The sequence below is a fragment of the Nipponia nippon genome, unplaced genomic scaffold (assembly GCF_047370975.1).
Source record: "Nipponia nippon isolate SJK-2023a ecotype South Korea unplaced genomic scaffold, ASM4737097v1 scaffold_9, whole genome shotgun sequence".
Lineage (NCBI taxonomy): Eukaryota > Metazoa > Chordata > Aves > Pelecaniformes > Threskiornithidae > Nipponia > Nipponia nippon.
The window spans coordinates 3,114,950-3,138,848 of NW_028262413.1; the positions used below are offsets into that span (position 1 = coordinate 3,114,950).

At 42.9% G+C, this 23,899-nt stretch overlaps 1 protein-coding gene across 5 annotated transcripts in view; it reads left to right on the forward strand.

The window, feature by feature from the left end:
• The window catches only part of CHCHD6 (coiled-coil-helix-coiled-coil-helix domain containing 6), a 115,215-nt gene that overhangs the window by 15,746 nt on the left and 75,570 nt on the right, over nucleotides 1-23,899 (forward strand). For 4 of the 5 annotated variants that reach the window (XM_087743525.1, XM_087743528.1, XM_087743527.1 and 1 more), the window contains exon 5: nucleotides 19,153-19,173. The exons of the other annotated variant lie outside the window; for it this stretch is intronic. In XM_087743525.1, the coding sequence (XP_087599651.1) occupies nucleotides 19,153-19,173 (21 nt within the window). The remainder of the gene's footprint in view (nucleotides 1-19,152; nucleotides 19,174-23,899) is intronic. 5 annotated transcript variants of the gene reach the window in all.

Consider the following 23,899-nt stretch of genomic DNA (forward strand, 5'->3'; position numbering starts at 1 on the left):
AGGCATGTGTGCAGCGGGTGAGATTGCAAACGCCACCGTTCTCCGGGATTCTAAGCATCAGACAATGTTTTACACGGCGTCCCATTCTCTAGCTGGCTGGTTGGACATGATGTTGGTACCTTATCTTCACGCTGACACACACTGGACATTAATAGAAATACATTGCTGAGGCACATGTGTGGAATTTCAAGCAGCCTTTCTAGCTGTGCTTTAGATAGTCTATTGTGTGCTTAACCTCTTGGAAGAGGTTTTGATGAGAAACGCATAACGTTAACTCTTGGGCAGCTGGGTGGACTCAGAGTTTCTTATTACAGTCAGCATAATATCTGCCTAATTGCATGCTGCTTGTGTATTTTGGAGTTTCAGCAGTTTTAAACCTATCTTTCCATGAGCTATATTCCTCTTTCCTAATGCAAATTTTTAGGGAAGAAATAGCTATATGTGTTGCATGTGGGGAGGAGGTAGGAAATATGTGCTTCAGAGGGAAGGGAGCTGCCAGCACCCTTGTTTAGCTTTGTCTAAAGTCTGTCCCTGTATTATTTTTGGCTCTACGATTGCCTTACATCAACTGAAAAAATGACCTGGATGCAACTGCTGCTATTTGCCAGGAATTCCTTCTGCTTTTGGAGCACATCAGAATTTTTATTGTTTCCTTTGTACTATATAGGTATACTTTCTCGGCTTGTTTGTTATGACCATCTGCAATTATCTATATTATTTATGAGCACTGAGTATAACATGATGGAAAGTAGCTTCTTAAAGGGGCTGTACTAAGGGAGGGGAAATGAGCTGATGACTGACTTTTTTTTTTTTTTAATTTTAGACAATGAAAATAGAACACCTGCAAGCTTATGAGGGAGGGAAGGAATTAGAGAGTTAGCTGGCTTTCTTTTTCCTGTCTCTGTGTTACATTGGGGGTTTGGAGCCTTTTTAGCCTCAAAGACTTTGTGATAATGGGCAAACTTGAAGGATGATGCAGTAGGAGTCGAGAGTAAAAATTGATCAAGCGCAGATAGAGCAGGGCTATGTATAATTACTGTCCAAAAGAAAAAAGCTCCGTAGTTTAATACCTACTTGAATAGTACATTAGACTAAGGATACATTTGTTAAATAACCAGTGCTCTTCCAATTAGGGCTGAGAGCTTGCCACGCACATTCACTGGATCTTCAGCCTAATGCTTTTGCCATGGAAAAAGTGGTTCACTGTCTAGCAGATGACTTCAAGCCCCTTTTTTTTCTAAACACATAGGCTCGTATCTCTTCTCTCTCCTTTTCCTTTCTCTCCAGCCTCTGAGCAGAATAGGTTTGTTCCTCAGTATTCATCTTGCTATAGCTGTAATTGGCACTGTCAAGCTGAAACTGGGACTGACCTCTGTAGCTTCCAAACTTCCAATACACAAATGGTTCCTTACAAAAGCTGTTCTCTTCCCAGCTGAGGACCTGAGCAATCAGTCATTTTTGTATTTTCATATGATATGCTCTTCTAGTTTACCAGCTAAATGTGGAAAAAGGGGGATTGGGAGTAAGGGTATGTGTTTGGTTTTTGATTTTTGTTTTGTTTTTTTTTTTTTAAACCCAAACCAACAAAACCCCTCCCAACAGCCAAACAACCAACCACCACAAAACAAAACAGCACCCTAAAAAAACAAACCAATCCCCCCCCGCCCCAAACCACCGGCAACAAAAACTTATGTCAGCTGCAAATAAGCTTCCATGTTTCTTAAATCCTCTTCCCTAATTTTTCAGGGTAAAAGAATTTTGTTTCAAGTACAAAACTTGAAAAACCATGAAAGCTTTAAACTGCAAAGCAAACTAAAATTTTAAAGATAATGAATGTCAGTCCAGCCTATAGTTTTCTATCATTTAAAAAGTTGCCCCCCCAGCTAGCATGTGTTTTCCTGTTCAAGGCTCAGCATTTTGCAGCGTAATTTTTCTACGCTTTGTGCTGCTGAAGGTTATCATAGGGTTCTATTAAAAACCTACTTGCCTGTGATTTCTTGTTATACAGCGACTTGCAAAAAGAGGTGGTTCTCTGTGGTCAAGTAAGAACTCGACACTGTTCCTCTACTGGTAACAGAATTGGGATGTGTCAACACCTTTTCCCATCTGATGACTGTTCAGAAACCAGCTCTCGGGTCACTCTGCCCTTGTTCCAAATCACGATGAAGGTCTAAACGCAGTCTTGAAGCTGTTGCCAGCCACTTGTGTTTTCTTTAGAACCGTTTAGAAGTAGTTCATCAAATTTTATGCATCTGGGGTAAAAATAAGAGTTCTCATTGTAGTTAATCTAGATAGAGTATCAGTTTGTGCCAAATTAAGTGGGGACCATTAGCCGTGCTCCTGCTCCAATAATGTCATTCTGCCATAGTGGGCTTATTTTCTAAGGTTAATAAGGAATGTGTTAAGGCACCTGGAGGGAAAGGAGCTCTAATGGTCTTAACTGCCATTCTCCTCTGCTGTAGATGGGACTACTGGGGTTGATAAGTACTTCACTGCCTCAGGCCTTGCACATGTGGGCTGCTCCCTTAGGAAAGAAAGTAGTTCAAGGGGTGCCATGGGCGTTCCTCAGTGGGATTGAAGCAGCTGGACAGAAGAGATTTCCTCCAGCATAGTCTCACTAACATGAATTTTAGTCCCTCTTAATTTCAGTGTTTTGCTGTCAAGTATCTCGGTGGGCAGGTAATGGTAGATGACAGATTTTTCTGACTACGTGCATGTGCGAGCGCAGGCAAAACTTTGCCTTGTTGTTTGCACACATGTTTAGAAGTTACATCTGCTTTCTGCACAAGAAATATGTCTTACTGGGCATTCTTAAACGGCAATAAAAATTCACATCTTTGTAAGAGTGAATAATAAACTTCCATATAATTAGACTAATTTCGTACTGTTGCTCATTGGCCAGCAGATGTTGCTGTTGAGCTTGGTTAGGCTTCACTGTACACTTCAGCAAGTCATTTGCCTATTTTAAGAGCTATGATGCAGACTGATTTGGAACTAAGTTTCCTGCTTGATAATTCATGTCATCTACTGGTAAGTCAATATACTGTCCAGAGACTTAAGGTACATCTTGTGCACACGTGTGTAACTAAATGATATTAGAAGGTCTTTTTTGCATTGTTTTTTTCGCTTCATTACCAACTCTGAATTCTTATGAAAGTTTCTGCTTTGATTAGCAATGCAGTTTTGATTTGCTTGTTTTTTTAAAATTATTTTTGAGGGAGGGAGTTTGTTGGCTTTTCAAGTGAGCCTTTAAAATGTGATGGTGCAAATGGAGTCTAATATACAATCCATAAACAGAATGTCCTCATTAATACCTCTTTGAATTTAGGATCTGGGAAAGTCTATTACCTGCCTCATGTGCAGAATCTGGGAGATTAATTATGTATCTTCTTTGGGGTCAAAACCACCGCTCAGCCCGGCGGCTGCTCTGTGTATTAGCCTTGCAGACTCTCTGCTCTGCTCCTCGGTTCTCCGGGACGTGATTTTAGCTGTAGACCTCTTATTTTGGAGCTAAAGATTTTTAACGTGCATCTCGGTCGCATGCCAGCGACGATGCCTTCACTGAGTTCATACTTTTTTCCTGCTGTGTGGAGAGCACTTTCAAGGCGGCAGTGAGTATTTCCTGAGGGTGGCAGTGAAGGGACACCCATGAAGACTCCTCTCCGGGGGCGGACTGGGAACTGCTGAGCCCTCAAATTGCTTGCATACCAATGAAATGTCTAAGTTTTATGCTTATTTGTTTTCATTCTGGCTATAGCTTCTCCAGGAGTTACCGTAATATTTTTCAGGATGAGTTTACCCTAAGTTTTTGAAGTTCATTGGTTGCTATAGAAATATATCATTTGGAGTTGTGAGGCCTGACATAATTTACAAACCGGAGATGTATGTTGAGTCAGCCTGCTTCTATCTTTCATTTTCTCGCCATGCATCTGGGGGCTCGCTTTTGTGCTTAAATGCAAGGATCTAGCAGCTTGTGACGTTGCTGTGTGTTCAGGCTGCCGAGGGGAGGACAAGGTGGTTGTGAAGACAGTGCAGGTTTCCACACAAATGATGCAGTATGTTCTCAGCCACCTCAGATTTCTCTTTGGTCTTCAGCTCTCTAGTTGGTTTATAGTAGTACTTCTTGGAGGGGTAGATAACTGCTGCTGAGGGCAAGTTTCGTTTTGGAAGTGGTGAGAGGAGAGCAGCAGATGCTGTCCTAATGACATCTCATGCTTGCTATCAAAACTGATGTTGCTGCCTCCATTCCTCAGGTCCTCTTTAAGATTCGCTGTTTGGACATACATCCTAGCCTTCTAATTAAATACTACCTACAAAATCTGGTCTGTAAAAATTGACTGCAATATCTGTGTGCCTTTGACTATCTGCAGACTACGTAGACTGTCTAAGGAAGCCTGTACTGAAAAAACACTGTTTTTTCAAAATTCAGCAGATGTTTGAGATGTATATGCAGTGCTTTTCTGAAGCCAGTATCTCAGGCCAGCCTTCACCGATATTGTAAGTTTCTGACTGATTTGAGTGATTTGGAGTTTAAAACATAAAGATGATCTAGCTGGCCTTGGACAAAATGAATTATTGCTTTGAGGGCAGAATCTTCTCTTGAGGGAGAAGTTGGTGGTCGGCTGGAATCCCTGCAGATTTTTAGGGGAGGAGATTTGTATCTTTTCATCTGTTTTCAAGACGGAGAAACAAGAGTTATAAAAACCACTTAAAGGTTCAGTTAAGATTTATTCTGGCTGCATAACTGCCTCCCATAATAACTTTAATATGCATCATCCTGAAACTCCTAATTGGCCCTAGTGTTGGCAGGGTTTTCAGACCCAGCAGAATCTCCAATGTTCAGCAGCTTTTAGGAAGGAATGTAGCCAGAGAAGCACAAAAGATGAAATGGCTGCCTTATAAATTCTGACCGACCTTGAGACTCCTTGTTTTAACAAGCAGGAGGACGCTGTTGAGAGCCGTCTAGGCCAGAGCGGTGGTGGGAGTGTGTGTAGGTGCGCAGTTGTTGAGGCAAGAGGAGAGGATGGGGGAAGACCTTGTGGGCTTGGTGGGAGGAGGTGGTTTTGTTGTCGGCCATGTACCTACTTACCTTGTTTCTGTTGTTGGTTGGAGTCTTGTCTGTACTGACACTGATTAAACATCTTTTTTTTTTCCTGATGGTGGCTTGTGGGGGTGGGCTATGGAGGATCTGTGGGTTGAATTAATCCATCAGAGCTGGTATCTTTATTTAGGAAATGATCCCAGTCAGTTGTTCCTCTCTACTTAGTGACCGACTGGTACCTGTGTGGGTGCTCGTCAGATGGATCAGAGCCTGACTGACCGGGAGGCTGCGATGTTCTTTAACTTCTCCTCTGCTCCCCCCCGTGCCGGGGCGGGAGGTGGAAGCCAGCCAGGCTGGCGCGGCGTCGCATCGTTTTTGTGAATGACGGAGGACTGTCATTCTCGCTCTCCTGGGCTGTTGGTTGGGTGCCTTTTGCAGACCCTAAATTCCCTTTAAAACAAAACATTTGGCTTAGTTTATTTCATTCCATTAAGTAATTTCACTGCTAATGCATAATTATCTACAGCAGTGACACTCGTCTATGCTTTAATTATTGCAAAGCTGCACAATTCCCACTCCCCCCTGCCTGGAAGTTGTCACTTGTGCAGGGTGGTTTTGCAGAGATAAGTGTGTAATACACGGCAGTGCTTTGGGTCTCACACAATACTCAGACAGTTGCTGATTGCTAAATGTAGGCAATAGAAGAGTCAAGGATTTTGGTCTCTGTCTTCTATTAGTGGCTCTTATCCAGGTGGAGTGAGAGACGTTGGGAAGGAAAAAGCTTATCGAAACTTCATAATACGGGCTGGAAGATAGATGTGAGCAAGTGCTGATTGGAGGCATTAAACTTACAGGTGTTAGGAAAATTTGGAAGCATGAGTATTTGTTTTTCTTCTAAAGAAATGTAGGAAATGAAGCATCTGTGATCCTGGGCAGCAGCTGAGGAGCCCTGATTGTGTTTGAGAGAGATTCTTTGTATTTTTCTTTTTTTTTTCTTCTCCCCTCTCCATTTGTTACCAACTCTGGTTTTGGTAAACACCCTCTGAGTGCAGAAGAGCCCAGTAAAAGTCTTTGATCCAGCCAGTCATTATGAGGAAATACAACTGAGTTACAGGGTATTTACTCCTAGGTTGGGAGAAGATACATACTCGAGTGAAACAGCTGCTGTTTCTCAACACCGCACTCTTGTTTGTTAGGGAGTGGTTTTGTTAATGGAGCACAAGGTCAGTCCTAGCTGAATAGAGACCATGGGGCAACATGATACTTGTGTCGTTGGAAGGTAAAGGTCTGTTTGGGAATAAAATGCTCCTTAAGAGATTTCTAAAACCTTGCGAAATCTGAATGAGGAAAAAGCTGGAGGGGGCTCATAATTGTGCTTGTCTAGTTTCACAAAGCTGAGAAGTGGGTTGTAGACACCTCCTTTAACTTGCAGTGATGCACTGAGGTTTGTGGATGAAGAACATCTGGAGCACGTGTCAAAAAGATAGCAAATCTTGAGAGGGACCTGATAGAAATGAGGACAGTATGAGGAAGCAAAGCCTGTTTATTATCTTATAATAGATGGAAATGAGGCCGTTCATTGGTGTTATCTGCTGGCGGAGACGTTCTGCCAACTACCTTTGTCTGGAACTCTGACCAAGACGTGCAATACATAATTGTGTTCCAGCTTCCATCCTGACTTAATTCTTAGGATTGAAATTATTCTCTTTCACGTACAAAAGCATTGAATTCTTTTCCCGTATTGTTATGATGAAGGCAATTGCTGGTTGCTGACTGTCAGGAATGAGGAAGGGAGGATTATACAGCTTGTGTTACAACACGCGTCCTCAGTCCCTACCTATCTGCTGCACTTGGCTGGCAGCGCTGGCACCTGTTGGAGCAAGATTTCTTTGCCCTAGAAGTATGTTGTGTGTTTTCTTTGGCCCAAGGACAGTGTCTTAAGTATGTCACTTGAAGATCTCACAGCTTGCTGAGCTCTAAATCTTTCCATCAATCCCATACTTATTTTCTATGGTATTTATCACCATAGTGTTACTTTCCAGATAAGAGGACTGGCATAATATGGAGGTCAGTTTGGCTTTCTTCCTCCCAGGAAAGGATGTTATATTAAGAACTGTACTTCCTGCGGGAGGTTATATACTCACCCCACAGTAACTTAGTCTCAGAACTTTCTTTCTGGGAACCTGAACACCACTGACAAATTTCCAAATGTCTCTTCTCTAAATACTATTGGTTGAAATACCTTCCACATCTGGCAATGGATGCTCACATAGAAAGACTTTAAAGTGGCAAAACTAATACCCAGAACAATTGCTTGGGTTTTTGGTTTTGTTTAAAGCGTGCTTGAAAACGTTCCCATAAGAGCACAGAAGTAAATACTGCCTTCGTGGCTTTTTTTTTGACTCATCTTATAAAAAACACTTGCCAGGTTTGAAGTTTCTGTGAGCCTATGTTAGTTGCTTCTCTGGAGCTGTGCTCTCACCTCTGTAATACACTTTCCAAGTAGGAATGGGATGAGATGTCACTCTTAAAAAGATTCGTTCATGCAAAGATACAAAGGAAAATGGGGAGATGAGGCGAGCCCTGTAGTGGAGGTGATGGAGCTTATTGCCTTAATTCTCTTGGCTGACATGAGTGAGATACAACATGGAGAGAGCATTCCTTATCCACATGGCAAGGGAGGTTGGTTGGGCATCCTCGGGGAAAGGGTGGGCGAATGATCCCCATGGGGCACATGTGGGAGAAAAACCAATAACAAAACCCACGGCATAGGCTGTGAAGCCTGGGGTTGGGGGTAAGAGGGAGAACGGCCCTTCTTGGCTCTGTGTGCACGCCTGATGCTTTTCCTCCCGTGAGTTTGTTGGCAGGTGTGGAGAGGAAGGATCCCAGTCTGGCAAGTCAGCCGCCAGCGTGGCTGATGATTAATTGCCCTTTTTAAATTGCAATTATGTCAGTCATAGAACCCGTGAATATTAATTCCTGATTTGCTGCTTGAAAAAACTGAACGATGATGAGACGGGTCCATTTTACTGATGTCTCAGAAGTGGGCGAAGTGCTGCAGCCAATAGTTACTGCTGAAATGAAAGGCTGCTGTGACTCGGCGTTGTTTTGTGCCTGTCTTGCCTCTTCTTCTTCAGTGTTTCTGTTCCTTTCTTCAGAATCCTCTGGGTGCTTACAGCAAATTTTCCACCCTGACAGTAGTAGGTGGGGGGCTGACACCTAGGCTGAGTTAATCACTGCAAGCAATATTCGTTACCTGGATTTGGTGGATGGCTTTCCACCATTGACTGCTGCTTCCCGAGGCCCTTAGAGATTTAAGAATGAAATAGGGATTGCTTTTTTTGCTGCTCCAGCTCTTTCCCTTCATCTCAAATGTGTGTAACCTTTCATTCCGTTATACTTAGATCTTCTGAGATAATTTTCTGATTGTGCCATCTTGGGAGGATATTAACAGGCAAGCATCAGTACACTGTGACTGTTTTCCTTTTGGTAATCTGCGCAAATACATGGATGATGAAAATCTTGGTTTCTTCTGTGGTTTGGGTCTCTGTTATCAGTCATGATCCTGTCTAGTATTTTCTGCATGAATCAGGACAAATTATTGCATCTTGCTTGTGCTTTAGTTTTCTTGGCGTAGTAGTTATCTCAGAAGTGTTGTCATGATGTGTTGATAGTCACTGAGATCTTTGAAGGTGGATAGTATGGTACGTTTTTAGAAAACAAAACTAAAACCCCTCAGAACCCTTGGGTTGTTTAGTTCTTGATGCCTTTCGGGTTCTTAAAACTTTGCGTTTCTTTTAAAGCTTTTCCAAGCTTTCGGTTACAAGTGACCTTAAGTGCCTATGTATTCATTGTTTGCTTGTGGGGTTGGTATATGCTGAGCTATCAAACTGACTTCTGATTTTTAAGAAACAAAATTAGGTGGTGGAAGTTGCACAGAAATTGTCTCCACTGTTTGTTCTTTTGGTTGCACTTTTTGTGTGGCCGGTAAAAGTTGGCTGTTTCTGAAATTTTCAGAATGGAGGCACTAAAGAGCTGAAGGTGTTGGGCGTGTGAACGCGAGCTAATTACTTGGTATTTGTGGAAAAACGGACTCTACCTGGTGAACGCTCTGAGATTAGAGTGCCTTTTTCTTAGGCTGAAGTGATCCTGCTCCATTTTGACATTCTAGGTGTTTTGCGTACAAGAGAAGAGGGCCTTGCAGGAGAATTGTATCCCACCCCATGAACTAATGCATTCATATTTAGGGACATCAGTTTATTAATTTTGATCATTATGTTTAGCGCTTAACTTCGTACGCCCCTGTTATCATTCTGTTTAGACATCCATCACTATAGCTACTGTCCCACTGAATTAAAGGCGCTATGTGATTGCCCTACACAAGCAAGGGATGGGACTTGCAGGCAACGGGAGGCCACTTAGAGTTCTGTGTCAGACTGCTGGGGAAAGGCTAGGAGAAAACTAGATGCAGCAAAATATAGGAAAAAATATGTTTTCAATTTTTGCTTAGTGCTGTCCTTTCCTGGAAGAAAGGCATGTAGCAGACAGTTAAGTACATTTCGGTAAAGACTTCTTACTGGCGTGAAAAGGCATCGAGGGCAGCCCTAGGACAGCAGGTTCAGTGCTTCGCTCCGGCTTTTCTGTTTTCCCCATTTTTCAGCTTTTATAATTGAATGGTAAATTGCTCGTTTTCATTGGACCCTTTCTTGTATTGCTCCTGTTGCCCTTTGAGGTGAAAATGAAGCATTTCATTTTACGAAACAAGGATGTTGACCAGACAGCCCTTTAACAAAGTTAGCTTTTTATCACTAGTTCTTGTGGGTGTTATTTTTACCTTCCTCCTCCTTCCTGTTTCCCTGGTGCACTTCGTCTTAACTCTGGTGTAGGAGCTGCTTTGTCCAGTGCTTAGTTAATGGCATCTAAGCCTGGCTGTCAGGTGAGGCAATGGTCACTCATTGCAGCTCTGAAGAGGTATCAGAGCTGCCAGCACCCCTGGCTTCTCAAAGCGCCGTTTTGTTGGTACGGAGGGTCTGCGCTTAGAAACCCGTCTGCAAAATGCAGAGTTTTCAGTAGTGTCTGGATGATACAGAAGTTTCCATTGCGTGGTAGGACTAGAGCGATCAAAAGCCTCAGCCTCCGTTTCTGTTGCAGTAGTGTCTGGTTTGCCCAAAAATGCTTTGAAAGCTTTGTTTTCTCATCAGGAATTGAGCTTCAGTTTCGTATCACCTGCCCTTAGGATAGTATTCCCTCATTAAGTGGGTACTCTAAACATTGATTTTAATTAATTGGAATAGTTTTTAAGTATATATATATATATTTTGTACTTAGATTGTTTTAGTATGATTTGTTTCCGCAGGACTCCTTAGCAGCACGCACTACAAGCTCTCCCTACAAGACACTGCCGAGACACTCTCTGGTGTAGGTGGCAGCCCCACAGCCAAGTACGTAGCCTGCTGCACAATGGTGCAAGGTGTGCTCACTCGTTCTGTTGACACAAGGTGCAAGTATCAACTCTTATTCAAGAAGTGCCAAGGGAAAGTCATGTTTAAAGACCGTGCAGGCTCAGAGGTGATTTCTGGCTTTAACAACATGTCTAATTATCCAGCAAGGGGGAACGGTCTGATACTCCACTGATTTATCTCAAAAAGGAGTTTAAGGATATCTGGCCAGGAACCGGAGGTTCACATTCAGAAAGTTAAGGTGTTTTGGAACAGAATGTGCTGATTGTCACCGTTATGCCAGTAATCTTGATTGTTGGGGACTGAGAATGGAAACTAAAACTTGAAATGGCTCTTTGCCTTGTTGCAAGAAGTAAAGAATTGACTGTAACTTGTAACGTGACTTGAGAGAACAACCGGTGTTGTGGAAAGCTTGGGAGGAGAAGGCAGTCTGCTTTTGTGTGTTAATATGCTTTTTGTGTGTGCGTGCCTTTCCTCCACCATCACGGTATAGACCTTGTCCTTTTCGCTTGGCAATTCCAGTGCTTGTGCGTTCGAGGTAAGCTCTGCTTCCCCTGGGGCTGTGGTCTGTGGAGGATCCCGCTCCGACTGCTCAAGTGCTGCCACCAGCACGGAGAGGAAGGTGGGGGCAGAGGAAGATGACTTCAGCTGCTGCCTGTCTTGTTTCTGTCAATGTAAAGAGCTTTACAGAGACGAGTAATATTTTGCAATTGAGTTTCTCTTTTAAAGCCACTCTGATGCTAATGTTGATTTAATAAGGTTCTCTCATTCTCTCTCCTTGCTTAATTTGAAACGTCTAATTTTGTGCTTCACAGTTCTGAACACAGAATTAGTCAGGGAAGAAGAGCCGGAGGCAGGGGGAGCGGAGTGCCGCACCAGAAGTTGCCAGGGGAGATTGATTCAATAGAGTGAAAAGGTGCAAAAGGTTATATGACCACAGTTCAGAACAATGCGGTGCTGGTACTAATGAGAAGGAAAGCTTGATCCTTTAAAATGTTTTAAGGTCTCTGTGGGTGTACAACTAACACTAAATGGAAAAGGGAGCACTGGAGTGTTGGTTTCTCTGAGTGGATTTTTCTTTTGATTTTATATGTACGTAATATATATTATATGACAGGCAGGAAGGAGAATATTATGAGATAAATAAGCTTTTAAAGGTTTTTATTTTAAAGGTTATTTTGATAGGTGTGGCATTATTTTTCAAAAATGCTGAGAGGTTATGAGAGCTTGTGAATTTGATCTTGCTAATTTATTTTGCCTGCACCTGAATGTTTTGTGTTTTTTTTTTTCTTCCTGCTTTAATTTTATGCTTGTGGAAAAAGCTATTGACATTCCTGGACATTTAATTCCTTTATTGTGTTGGGGATAAACTCCCCAAAACCACAGTGCCAAAAGATTATCTAAATATTGTACAAATAATAGCAGTAACTCAAGCTTTTCCCTTTGCCTCCTGCTTTGTTAGTGTGCCTGTCCTCTGCCTCTTAGGAAACTACTCCTATGCAACAGAGCTGAATCCCAATTTGCCTCTTGCTCGAGTTGGATGACAGTTCTTCATGCAACCAAGCGGATGGTGTAAAGGAGTACAAGTTACATTCAGCTTAGTATTATGATAAGCTGCCAACATGTTTCATTGAAAAGCTCATTAAATCACAATTAAATCCACAGGAAAAAAATAGGCCATCTCAGTGAATACTTGATAGGTGAGGTTTATGGTTTTCCGTGCTGGCCAGGGGCATAATCTGCTCCTTGCTGTTGGAGCTTGGTGAAAGCTGTGGTGAAGTCCCACCGCAGAATCGTCAGAAAACTGTCCCAGGCACTGGAAGCTGCCTGTGGACGATGACCTCCGCCTGCGTTTCTTCCATCCCGTGGCCTTGGTCAGACAGAATTATCCCTTTCCTGCCTCAAACTCTGGTGTAACGTACTCACCCCCCCTTCCTCTTCCTTCTCACATCGTTTTTGGTAATAGGAGCTGAACTTCTGCACATGGCTTCTGCTGAATTTGATAACTAATACTGGATGGTACAGAGTTATCTCAAGCATTTGGTTGGGGCGCACACTTGACCAAGCAGGCCTGCGTAAGGAATGAAGTTTTAGGGCCAACTGTTAATATAGATTCTAAAAAAAAGCCTGAACCTGCCTTCGAGGGTTTCTTTTTCCCTGACTTTCAGTGCCTATAGTGACTAGTCTTCAGGAATATTTATCAAATCACTTGCCTGTCTGGTTATTTCTAGTCTACTGCACTGGTCAACTTATTTGATCAATAAATCAATCAACAGGTTCTTAAAATTACTTTTCATTGATTTTGGAGGTGTAGTGTACAAAATGAACTCACAGAAGGTAAATGATTGTATGTGCCCCAACTATAATTAGAGAGCAAACAGTGTGGAGATATGTTTGTAAATAGTATCTACTGCAATAAATACAGCAATCTGTCTTTAGGGTTCTATGATACTCTGAACTGGATTGACTCTTTCAATTTGCAAACTCATGAAGCATGAATCTTAGCTCTGTCAGGTCACCTGACTGCTATATTTAGAGCATACACTGTTTTAAAGCTAAATTTCAAGCTTCTTGCTTTTGATCAAAAGGTCCAAGAGTAAATAATTCTCTGGTTCCTTAGCATGCGACATCATTTTTGAGCTTCAGGAGCTCCAGTGAGAGCGAAATGTTGTTTTCTTTTCCTAAGGAAAATTCCTCAAACGGCTTAACTCTTCCTGCTGCACCCAGTCTGTACCCTCTTCTTCTCGACAGCAGCAACACCTGGTTTGCGATCCTTGCCGAGAGACTACCAGGTACTGCTCCTTCGTAGAAAGAGAGGGTGCTTCCCCCCCGCCCCTGATTTTCCCAAGCCGTCTGCCTTGAGCAAGAGGGTGTTGCATTGCCCAGTAAAAGGGCATGGAATCAGCATTGAATTCTTGTAGTTCTTACAAATGCTAAGCGCTTCCACAATGTGGAAAACCGCTGTTTGCAAATTGTCCTATCAAATGGAAATCAAAATTTTGCTGGCAGTGACATAGATTTGCAAGTTGCTCTTGATACAATCATGCCCTGGAGATTGCAATGTAAGAATAAAGAATACAGTTTTACAATAGCCTGAAATCCTTGTTGTTGCTGAATCTACACTCTTTTTGATTTCATTATGATACACTCGGACTTCATTAAAAGATGCAACCTTGCAGCATTTTCTCTGACCGCAGCCTTGTGAGGAGCCGAGAGTGCATCTATCTGAGAACCAGTACACTCTCTGCCTAAAACGCACAGTGGGTTGCAAGTGCTTTGGAAGCAAGAATCGGAGTCTCTGGTGGACATTTTGTCTGTAGCTCAAAACCACAACTTAATTGGCAGCCTTTTCATAACACTGACTGCGGCCTAGGATGTAGGGAATGCTGCAGGCAAAGACCGAGATACGTTTTTTAGAACTGGTTGTAGGGAAATTTAGTGCTGACTGCCTGTCTCTCTCTTTCGTGATCATAAAAATGAGGGAGATTGCAGCAAAATTCCTCACTTCTGTTTTGTCTTTTCTAGGCAGTCTCTGATTAATCTTGCTACATATTTTCACTCCATTTTACTCCATAGGTAACACCTTACTGCAAGCATGACTGTGTATGTGTGCTAGCCCAAACCATTTATTTTAACTTGAGTCCCCTATGCTTTTTGTGGTCCTTTCTGTAAGGCTTCGGAATCCGTTTGATTTATACTAAATGTTGATTACATTGGTAGGTTGGATTCTGCCCCCAGAAAGACACCAAACGCGTAACGCTGTGTAAAGCGCGCTTTGCGTATGTCAGGGATGAAAGAGCAGGGAGAACAGGAAAATTCACAAGAGGGTGAAAATGTAAACCGTGATGTTTGAAAGTGCACCTGATGCCCACCTGCGGAAGGATTCATAGAGACTGACAGGGGATGCGTGACCATGACTGAAGGCTTTCAAGAATCTTCTTACTCAAGCATGTAATAAAGACAGTCTTTGCCTGTATTAAAAAGCAGCCCCAAAGTCAACTCTTTCTCTTAAACTGTATAGTATTTGAGAGAAACTGTTTTTTAAATAAAAAGAAATTAGATTTCTAATCTTGTGGCAGGAACTCTGTATTCACTGCACTATACTAAACCTGTATCCCTTGGCTGGTGCCTATAAATAGCTGGTTTGTTCAGAGGCAGGTAAAAATTGCTTGTAGTGTCTGGGAGCGAGTGTGGGAAGGGAATTCCTTCTGAACTCACATGGTTCATCATTTTTGGGGCTTGGAGGCACATGGGTTGATTATGCATGTCATCTTGATTTTTTTTTTTTATTTTTTTTTGCAAAACAGTGGTTGTTTGAAGTATGTGTTTGACTCGGAAGCTAATGTATTTGGTATTTAAGAATCTGGCAAGAGAAAGCTATGTCCCCATATGCAGGCACAGAAATGAGATTGGGATGTAGGCATGCGTAACTGTTATTTTTCCCCGTCTGTCCTATCCCTAGAAAGCCATATGCCACCCTTAGGCTAGCATAATGGGAGTCTGTATTAATGATTATGAGCTAGAAATAATCCAAGAAGAGTTGAGTGGCCTTTGATTCTAGCTTTATGAGAAGATACCTCATTGACTCAGTAGGGTCTGAAATATGTTTTGGGGTAGAAAGTCATAATTAATATAGAATTTTATGATGCCCTCTTTTGAGTTTTTGGGTTTTTTTGGGGGGGTGGTTTGTTCTCTTGGCTAAATTGGTCAGGGACTTGGAGATTCTTATGTCTAACAGGCAGAGTAGGAATTTAAGCAAGGAGGTAAAAATTTAGAGGGAGTTGTTGACTCACCTGCTATCAGATGTGAGTGTCTTGAGCATCCATCTCTCGAGAGCCTACACTCTGCAAGATTTCTGTAGACATGGAGTGCCTTGTCTGTTGGCAGTCTACAAAATGAAAACTCTGTATGTATGTATGCATGTAGAGAAGTGGTGATGGGAAAAGGAGAATGTGGGAATGGGCTGAAGTATTAAAGCAGGCAATGAAAGCAGATGGTTTACTTTGGATTTTATAAAATAGGTTTCTCTTTATTTTGTTTTAAATGAAAACTATCAACTGTCAGCATTGCAAACCTATTTGCAGTAATGCCATAAGTATTAGAAATGCAGTTGTCCCTGAATCATAAAAGGGCAGAGTTTTTTTTCTGCTGTCTTCCTATCTCCACCTTTACAGAATTGTGTATGCTCTCTATACATTAGAGTTGAGCAATTTCACCCCAGCCTTTGCTCAACATTGATTGCTGTTCAGTTCACTCTTCCCGCTGCCTCTCCCTTGTCAGTTGGTTACATCTGACTCTTGTTACATTTGATATTGATGCTGCTTCAATTTTCCACTAAACTGGAAGCGTTTAAGGGTCTGGAGTGGATACTGAATGTCTAGATATGTTCTTTAAATGCTTTAATTCCTATCATCGTGGAAAAGTTTAGAGCTGGATTATTGCCTTAAGAAGAAATGACTCTTTGCTCATTCAGCGATGAAGTCTGGTCATCAAGATGTTAGAATATGTGCTGCAGAGCTCTTCAGATACTGACATCAGTGCAAAAGTTGTTGCCAGCAGCTGTCTTGGGTTTTGGGCACCTGCTGCCTCTCATTTCTCGCATCTCCCACTCCATCTTCTACTCCCAAAGTTGGCAGTGCCCCTAAAAATACTCTGTACTGAGTTCTTCAGTAGATGATCTCTACCAAGCTGGTAGTCTGGATTCCTGAGTCACTGGTCATGCTATAGTGAAATTAGATATATGACAGTTATTGACTGTGGCAAGGTAAGGGACATTTAGGGTGAAGCTGGCTCCAGTCAGGTTATGAAGGCATTGCCCTTCTTAAGGCCGCTGCTTTATCGAGCTGCTCCCTTCCTCCCTCGCCACCAACTACAGAGCTGTTTTGATCGCTCACTGCCATTTTTACGCTTGCCCAGACCATGACAGGCATGAGTGATGTGCCCGTTACGGCAGTCACGTATGGGTGATGTGGTGTATGGGTTTGGGAAAAGATGCTGGAAACTGGCCGTGTGTGTGAAATACTGATTTGGCGCTGTATTTCTCGATTTCATTGGAAGTTGGACCGTTGATAGATACGTGGGAAAGCATCCCCGCCTGAATAATCAGTGCTCAATGTGAAGTTTTCAGAAGCACAGATGCATTGCTTACGTGGCTCCCGTATCTAGCCAGAGTCTTCTCCAAGTGGACTGTGTCATCTTTTCCCCCCCTGTATAAACACCTAGGACAGGGGTTGCTGGTTTGGCCTGAGATCCTGTTTCAATAACCTTTTGCCTCTGATACAGTCAAGAGGAATATCTTGATTTGGTTTTGACCTGAACACTTAAGTACAGTATTTATTCAGTTTCCCATGATTGCTATCCAGTGGGTTACCTGGGAGAGAAATGAACCCTTGGTTTAGCAGAAGAGTTCAGCAGTATTGACCACGGGCGCTAAAAGATGGCCTGTGTCCCAGGGCTGGGATTATAAAACTCACAAGCCCCCCGCTGGGAGCTGGAAGTGCAACTTGCGCGGTTAGGAAGCGAGGAACCCAGGTGTTGCTCATTTCTCAAACAGTTTACTTAAAGTTTGAAAATATTAGTGGACACACTGTGTCTTTTATTGTCAAAGTTGGTAAACGTAGGTCTACAAAGAGATCTTGCCACCTGCTTAGGAGGTAGCAAAACTTAAACCAGTAGCCCTCTTGAGTTTTCATTTTTGTATTATTTTATTATTATATTTGATTTAGTCTGTGCTTCACTCCAAATGTAGTTATTTTTTCCCAACACAGCAATATGTCCTACTGCATCTACAGCTGTTTCAATTTTCCTGTTCCCATTCAGTGGAGTGTGTCTGTCTATTCTTGGAGTAACAATTTTCCCCCCTCCTGAAAGGTGACAAAATGAAAGCCTTTGGTAGTACCTGCAGAAGGGAGGCCCTGTGGTTAGTAACAGTGTTATCCTTCTCTAATTCTGCTGTTGTGCATTATATCTTAGGGGGTGTGAGAGGGACCACCTGTCAGGGATAGGGCTGGCTCCTTCTCCTTCCTCTCTTCTCCCCAGCTGGCCAGTGCCACTGCGTTAGTACCTCGTGTTCATTTTGTCATGCAAGCGTTTGTCCACCAGGAATGTGACAGTTAATGACTTAGGCACCCCAAGGATGACAGACGTAAATCCAGAAAAGAGCTGTTGGTGTGCATGACCTACCTGCTGACATAATAACGTGCACCATAAAGAGCCCTCTGTTCGTCCTGTCCATCTGCTGAGAGTGGCCAGCCTTGCAATTGCTAAAATGTAAAACCAAAACTAAGCACATCTGTCCCCACTGTAAAAATCAGCAGGAATAAAAATGTTATTCAAATCAGGCTTTTGTCAAGATGGGCCAGTGATTACTGGTGAACACCTGCTGTGTATTGGTTTGTTTGGCCAAGGACTTGATGGTGCTATATCAAACCTGTCTGCAGAAAGGGGAATTGGCTTCCCCCAATTGAACTGTGGATGTTCGGTTCCAGCCCTCTCAGCTGTTGCAAAGGATGACGATGGACGACACAGGTAGCTGATGACACATCATCCCTCGGTTACCTGAAGTGGTTGCTCTGTGCCATTAAAATGACGGCAGATCCCATAAACACATTGCACTCCACCGTCTGCTCCCTCTGGCACTGAACTATGACCAAGAAGAAAGTTCTTCCTGCCCTGTCAACTCCCCTCAAATAAATAATCATCATAAAAAAAGGCCAGCCTTTCTGAAGTTCCTGCTTAGCCAACGTGCTGCTGATTGAATGTAGCCCTGAGAGGCAGGGAAGGCTTGCAGCCCTTGACAACAAACGAGAGCTGCGGCTGCCTCATAAATGCCTTGGCTTCAGAAGGAGGTGGTTATGGGCATGAAACGTTTATCATCTTGTACTTGCTTTGCTGCTGCTGGGTTACTGTGCAAGTAAAAAATAGTAGTAAGTAAATAAGAGGTGATACTGCAGCCTGCTTCATCTGTGTGTCTTCATACTTAAATAGGCTTGCTGACAAGAGAAGGAGCAGGTGAAGGCGGCTTGGGTTTGGCAGAGGTTTGAACTGTGCACTAAAGATGTGTTCAGTTGCCTCTGAAGGGGGATCTGGTTGGAAATCTGATCACTCAACTGGCTTCCTATTAGGAAACGCTTTTTGAAATTGTCCGGTAAAGAAGATGACTTGCTTTGTAGGTCAGCTTGTGCATTCAAAAATGCCCTTGCAAAAGGATACTTTTACTTTGCAGGTAATTTGGAAACGGCGCAGTTGTTGGCCACCTCCTTTTGAGTATGCCCGGCACCGCCACGTCCATCGGTGCACGTTGTGGCTATCAGCATCTCTAACGTTGTGCAGCGCCTTGCGTGACTCCCTGGAACTGGCTGCTTCACAGCTGCCTTTGCTTGGCTTCCACCCTATGGGGGCATTTGGCAGCGATCTTTGGGGGCTTTGCTTTATTTTCAGGGGTGCATGTGCTTTTGTTTTGCTTTAGTAGCACAGTTCCCAACAGGGGACAGCACTGCACTGCTTAAGATGCTTGTCATTTTTAAGGAACTTTTCTAAACTTGTCATCCTGAAAGGTATATTGTGCAGCAGCAGGCGGCCTCCATAAATCACTGATTTCTCTTTTTCTTCTCTTTTGCCTTCCTTTCTCTCTTGCACTCTCTTTATTCCAAGCCTGCGGATTTGGACGCCTGGGTAAGCTCTCTTTTTTGTCTGGATCTTGCTTATTCCAAGTGTCATGTTGTTACTGCGTGCGTACAGATTGTTATTGCTGAGCACAGATGCAGGATTTTATTTTCTGTCATTACATTTTAAAAGGTGTTCAGCTAGAAAATTGCATATTATTTCCTCCATAAAGATTTTCACTGGTTCCTTTTGTGTAGCTTACAGCTGCTGAAACCAAACTTGATCTGGTGATGTGTGTTGTTGGCTAAGAGAGTAGCAGAAACGGGAGGAAATGAAGGTTACACCAGTACTGCTTTTCAAGGCCACGAGTCTGCATCTGGGTTCTAACACAAAACAAAACCCAGTCACCTGCCTTCAACAGAACGAGAGAAAGGACAAAAAGCAAGTGATTTTGTAGGCCTCGCGTGTCTGGAATAGTGACTGCAGGCGGCTCTGCAGTAGTGGTGATATTTCTGCTGATGCAAGTGGAAGTTGAGTCAAGGCTTCCCCATGGCTACTTGTCTGGTACGAGCCTCCCCATAAAGTTCTGCTGTTCGGTCTCGGGCGTGATGTGCGCAGGCTGCCTCTTGCTGTTTCAGTGTAGCCCTGGGCTTGGTCAGGAACATGCCAGCTAGCTAATTTTGGAGCTAGTTCTGTTCTTCAGTGCATTGCTGTCAATTCCTTCTTCTAGTCTTGGAGCCTTTAATAGCATTTGTTTTTTCTCCCCTGCCACCTGGACTGCTACCAGGACTGGAAGAGACATGGGAAAGCATGAGGTATAAGAATTTGCAGTTGTGAAGTGTGGCAAGCTGAGGTACCCAGCCAACACATCGCTGCTGTGCTGCTGCAGAGATGTTACTGGATACCTTGGGGGGAAGCTGATAGCTCCTCTCAGCAAAGACCAGACGATGTAGAAACAAGGCATTTGGTAGAGACTTAAGGACCTTTCCTTTATCCTTGTAGCTTCTTTCCCTGGATTGCCTCCGACTGATTCTCTAGGCGTCATCTCACTAGTTCGTCTGTGACTGGTGAATGTGTTTTGCCAAGAAGATAAATATTTTTGCAATAATCTTGCCAAGTGCTGTAACTTGCCTTTGAGGAAGTTCTTTATAGATTGAGGTATGGACCTTTCCTTCTAGCTCGGCTTGCCCTTTGCAGAGTGAGGGTGGGTTTTTTTCCTTCTGAAGAGTCTTCTCCATGCCCTCTCCCCAAATCTCAGAATCCCAACAGTATTGCAGAGAGACAGCCTGATGGTAGCAGTCAGCTGTGGGCTGTGCTATTGCTGCACTTTATTCCTGGGTGCTACATTTCCCTACTGTAATCTGACCCTGCCAATAAGCCCTTTTTTTTTAAAGCAGATTTCCTTCCTAGTTCTCATGTTTAACAAGGTGATGAGAAGGGACTGTTATTAAAAATAATAAAAATCTGGTGATATTTTGTGATGGGCAAAGCCAAAGCTAATCTGTGAATGGATGTAGCTAGAGCGAAGCCCGGCTCTAGAAGATCGGTTGCACAGTCTGATGTGTTGCACGTTGGTGTCAGTTCAGGACGAGGCTGAGAGTGTCTGGTTCGTTCATAGGGAATAAACCAATAATATTTCATTACCTCAATTAAGAGGCTTGTAATATATTTCTTCTGGCCTGCTTGTCAGCTAGCAGGCTGGTGCTTGAATTCTTTAGTTGAGCCAGTATGAATGCATAGCTTTAGAAATGTGCTTTCACAGTTTGTTTCTAAATGGGTGACTTGATAAAGGGAGAGGAGGAGGAGGCAGGGAATCGCACATGACTCTGCCCTGGCTCTTTGTCACCATTCAAAGCAGCACTGAGATAACCCAAAAAACTTTGGGCTGTGGAAAAAGCGTAAAGATAAAACGGAGGAAGAATTTGAAAGAGGCCCCAACCGATTCATGCCCATGGAAGCTGTAGTAGCATGCTAGTAGTATACCTTCACTGTCCTTTTGTGAGAATGCAGTGCTTGTAACTTCTGACACCATCACAGGGAATTGTGGAGCATTTCCTGAATATATCTTATACCTAGTTTTTGTACAGAGGGCAATTGCCTATTGCATACATTCTCTTTTGCAAATACGTGCTGTCCCATGCTACTTTTCTAAGTTTTGGGTGCATTCGTGTATGCTACAACTAACTACACTCTTTCTTCCCTCCTTCTCTTTTGTTTCTGTCTTCATACTCCTTGGACATCACACTCTGCTGTGTTCTACACTGCAGTTTCTTAGGTGTCATCTCTGGGCTTTGGTCATCTCTTGAATGATATGTTCAAGCTCAGATGTAGCTTCTGCAGCGTGGATGTGAAATGCCACTTTCTGATACATGATTCTCAAACCCATATGTTATCACGTGTGTCTTCCCTTTTCCTTCCTTCTTTAGTTCTAAAGGCGTTTGTGAAAAGTGTATCTGATGCTTTGTTTGGCACCTGCAATCTCAATTCCCTGTGAAATTGTAATCATCTCCATAGCAGCCAGTTCTGTCTGGGACATCACAGGCTTCTGACTTCAGGTAGGGAATAAGCAGCAGGACTAGAGGAACTCTTAATAAACATCCTGTATTCATACAAAATGTCCCTTGTTGCCTAACTCAGTTTGGAACAGTGAGTATTTCAAATGACACATGCTCTGACTGTACCATTCATACTTCAAACATCATCGTAAAGTGTACTAAATTTTCTAGTAATAACAGCTGGGGATAGAGGGAAACAGAAAGCAACTTTCAAGCAGATCTGTCACAAATAGAATGTTTCTCAGTATACTTCAATGCACTGAAACATCCACAGCTCTTGAAAACAAGCAAGGCACTGAAAAGGTTTTGAGTTGCGAGTAAAAGTTTTCTTTGCAAGCTCCTCATACAACTTATGGACAATAAGTGGGACATAATGGGAGAAATTACTTAGGGGGAAGAATGGTGAGCATGCTGAGGTCATAGTCTGCAGTTGGGAGATCTGGTTTTGATTCTTTGATATCAATTTTGAAAGAGCCTAGGGAAGTCACTAACAGAATGTCTGTCTGCTGCAGGGCGCGTTGGTGCGGAGGCATTATTCGCTGTGGGCATCCCAGCTCCAGTCAGGTCTGCTTGGGAGTCCATGGGTCATCGTCATGCAGATCAGCACACCTCTAATGTGTCTGCATCTCAGCACCCTACTTGAGAGATTAGGTATTTGGTTTGTGTTCCCTTCCAGAGCTGTCATATGGATAAATATGCTGAATTTCTTGGGGAATGAGGTCAGGCAAGCTCATAGGTTGAAAAGATGAGTGGGTGTGTGGGTACATGGATCCATGTCTTGTTAGAAACAGAATAAAGCCTCTTGCCCACCAGTATTGTTACACATATTGGTTTTGTGCTCCCAGAATAGTCTGCTACCCCAGGAGAGTAGCACTGCCACATGATTAATTTATTTAGATTAAGCAGAAATTTTCCTGTGTTTTTAAGAGTTCATCTTTGGACTTTTTTTTTTTCCCTCCTCCTTGTATTACACTTCACATGAAAAGCACCTTCCATCTGAATTGTGCAGAGGGGTCAGTACTATGTTACTCTTCTTTCTTTTCCTTATTTATTTCTCCTTAAGGAAATACAAGTCACTTGTTTTAATAATCTGATTTTATGGGTGTTATGCAGAAAATCAGCAGGAGAATCAGGGTCCTTTCGTCATCCACCAGACCACCCTGCCTTCTTACATCTGTTTCATTTCAGTCGAAATTGCTTAGTCCTTTTCTGTATAGAAGATGGATATTGGTTCAGAAGGATAGCGATGGTTCTCCTATCAGAAAATGGTAATAATTTTGGCACTCACAAAGTGCCCATCAGTGCCCCTGCTGTTGCTGTGGTATCTCTTTGGTCAGGCTGCACGTATGGGGCAGCTCATGCTCATCCCTCTCCCCATCCTAGTTCAGCTGGTTTGCAGGCTGGAAGATATATAGCAGCTCTGGTTAAACCAGAGCCAGAGATTTTGCCTTTAATCGAGCGTCTTTGAGAGCAACAGGATTTAGATACGAGTCTATAGTGCTTGTGCCTTACTGTGGCCCTGCTGGCTGGGATGACAAACACGGGAACCAAAATATTTCCTTTTCCTTTAAAAGCAAACAAACAGACAAGGCCATCAGCACACCCCTACAACCCCCCTATTTCATGTACTCATTTTCTTGCTTACTTATCAACCGTCTCTCCCTACCTAGCTTAAAATCTCTTCTAAGCCCTATTATACCACTGTATTTCCATCAGCAGGGGAGCAGAAAGAAGGAAATGCACAGCAACTTGCTTTCAGATGTAATTTTTCTCATTAACAATGGCTGTTGGCCGTAAAATGACAGGTTTGAGCCCACGGGGATGTTTCTGTCCCAGCTGCTTAATCATATTGGACCAGCATTTTCTGTGATTGTACCATCATCATTAAAAGTTAAGAGCAATGCTGATGGGATGCTATAGATTAGCAGGGTTTGTGTTCATGTTAAACAGACTAATAATTCTGGTTTTGAAAGGTCTTATGCCTGGTGATAACTTATGTGACCCCAGAGGGTTTTGGGGCAGGATGGGGGAAGAAACACAAGTGCCGTTCTTCTTGCTATTGTTGCTTATTATTTTTAAACTGAAAAAGTTTGGTTCAGTTCCATCAATGCCATGTTTTCTTAATGCTAGTTCAGTTTAGGGGTGGGGATGCAATGAAGTGCTGCTGGCTGTAAGGAGCTAAAAGGCAAAAATCTGTTGCTGTAACCACACAGAGTGGTTTTTTGGGTTTTGGTTGTTTT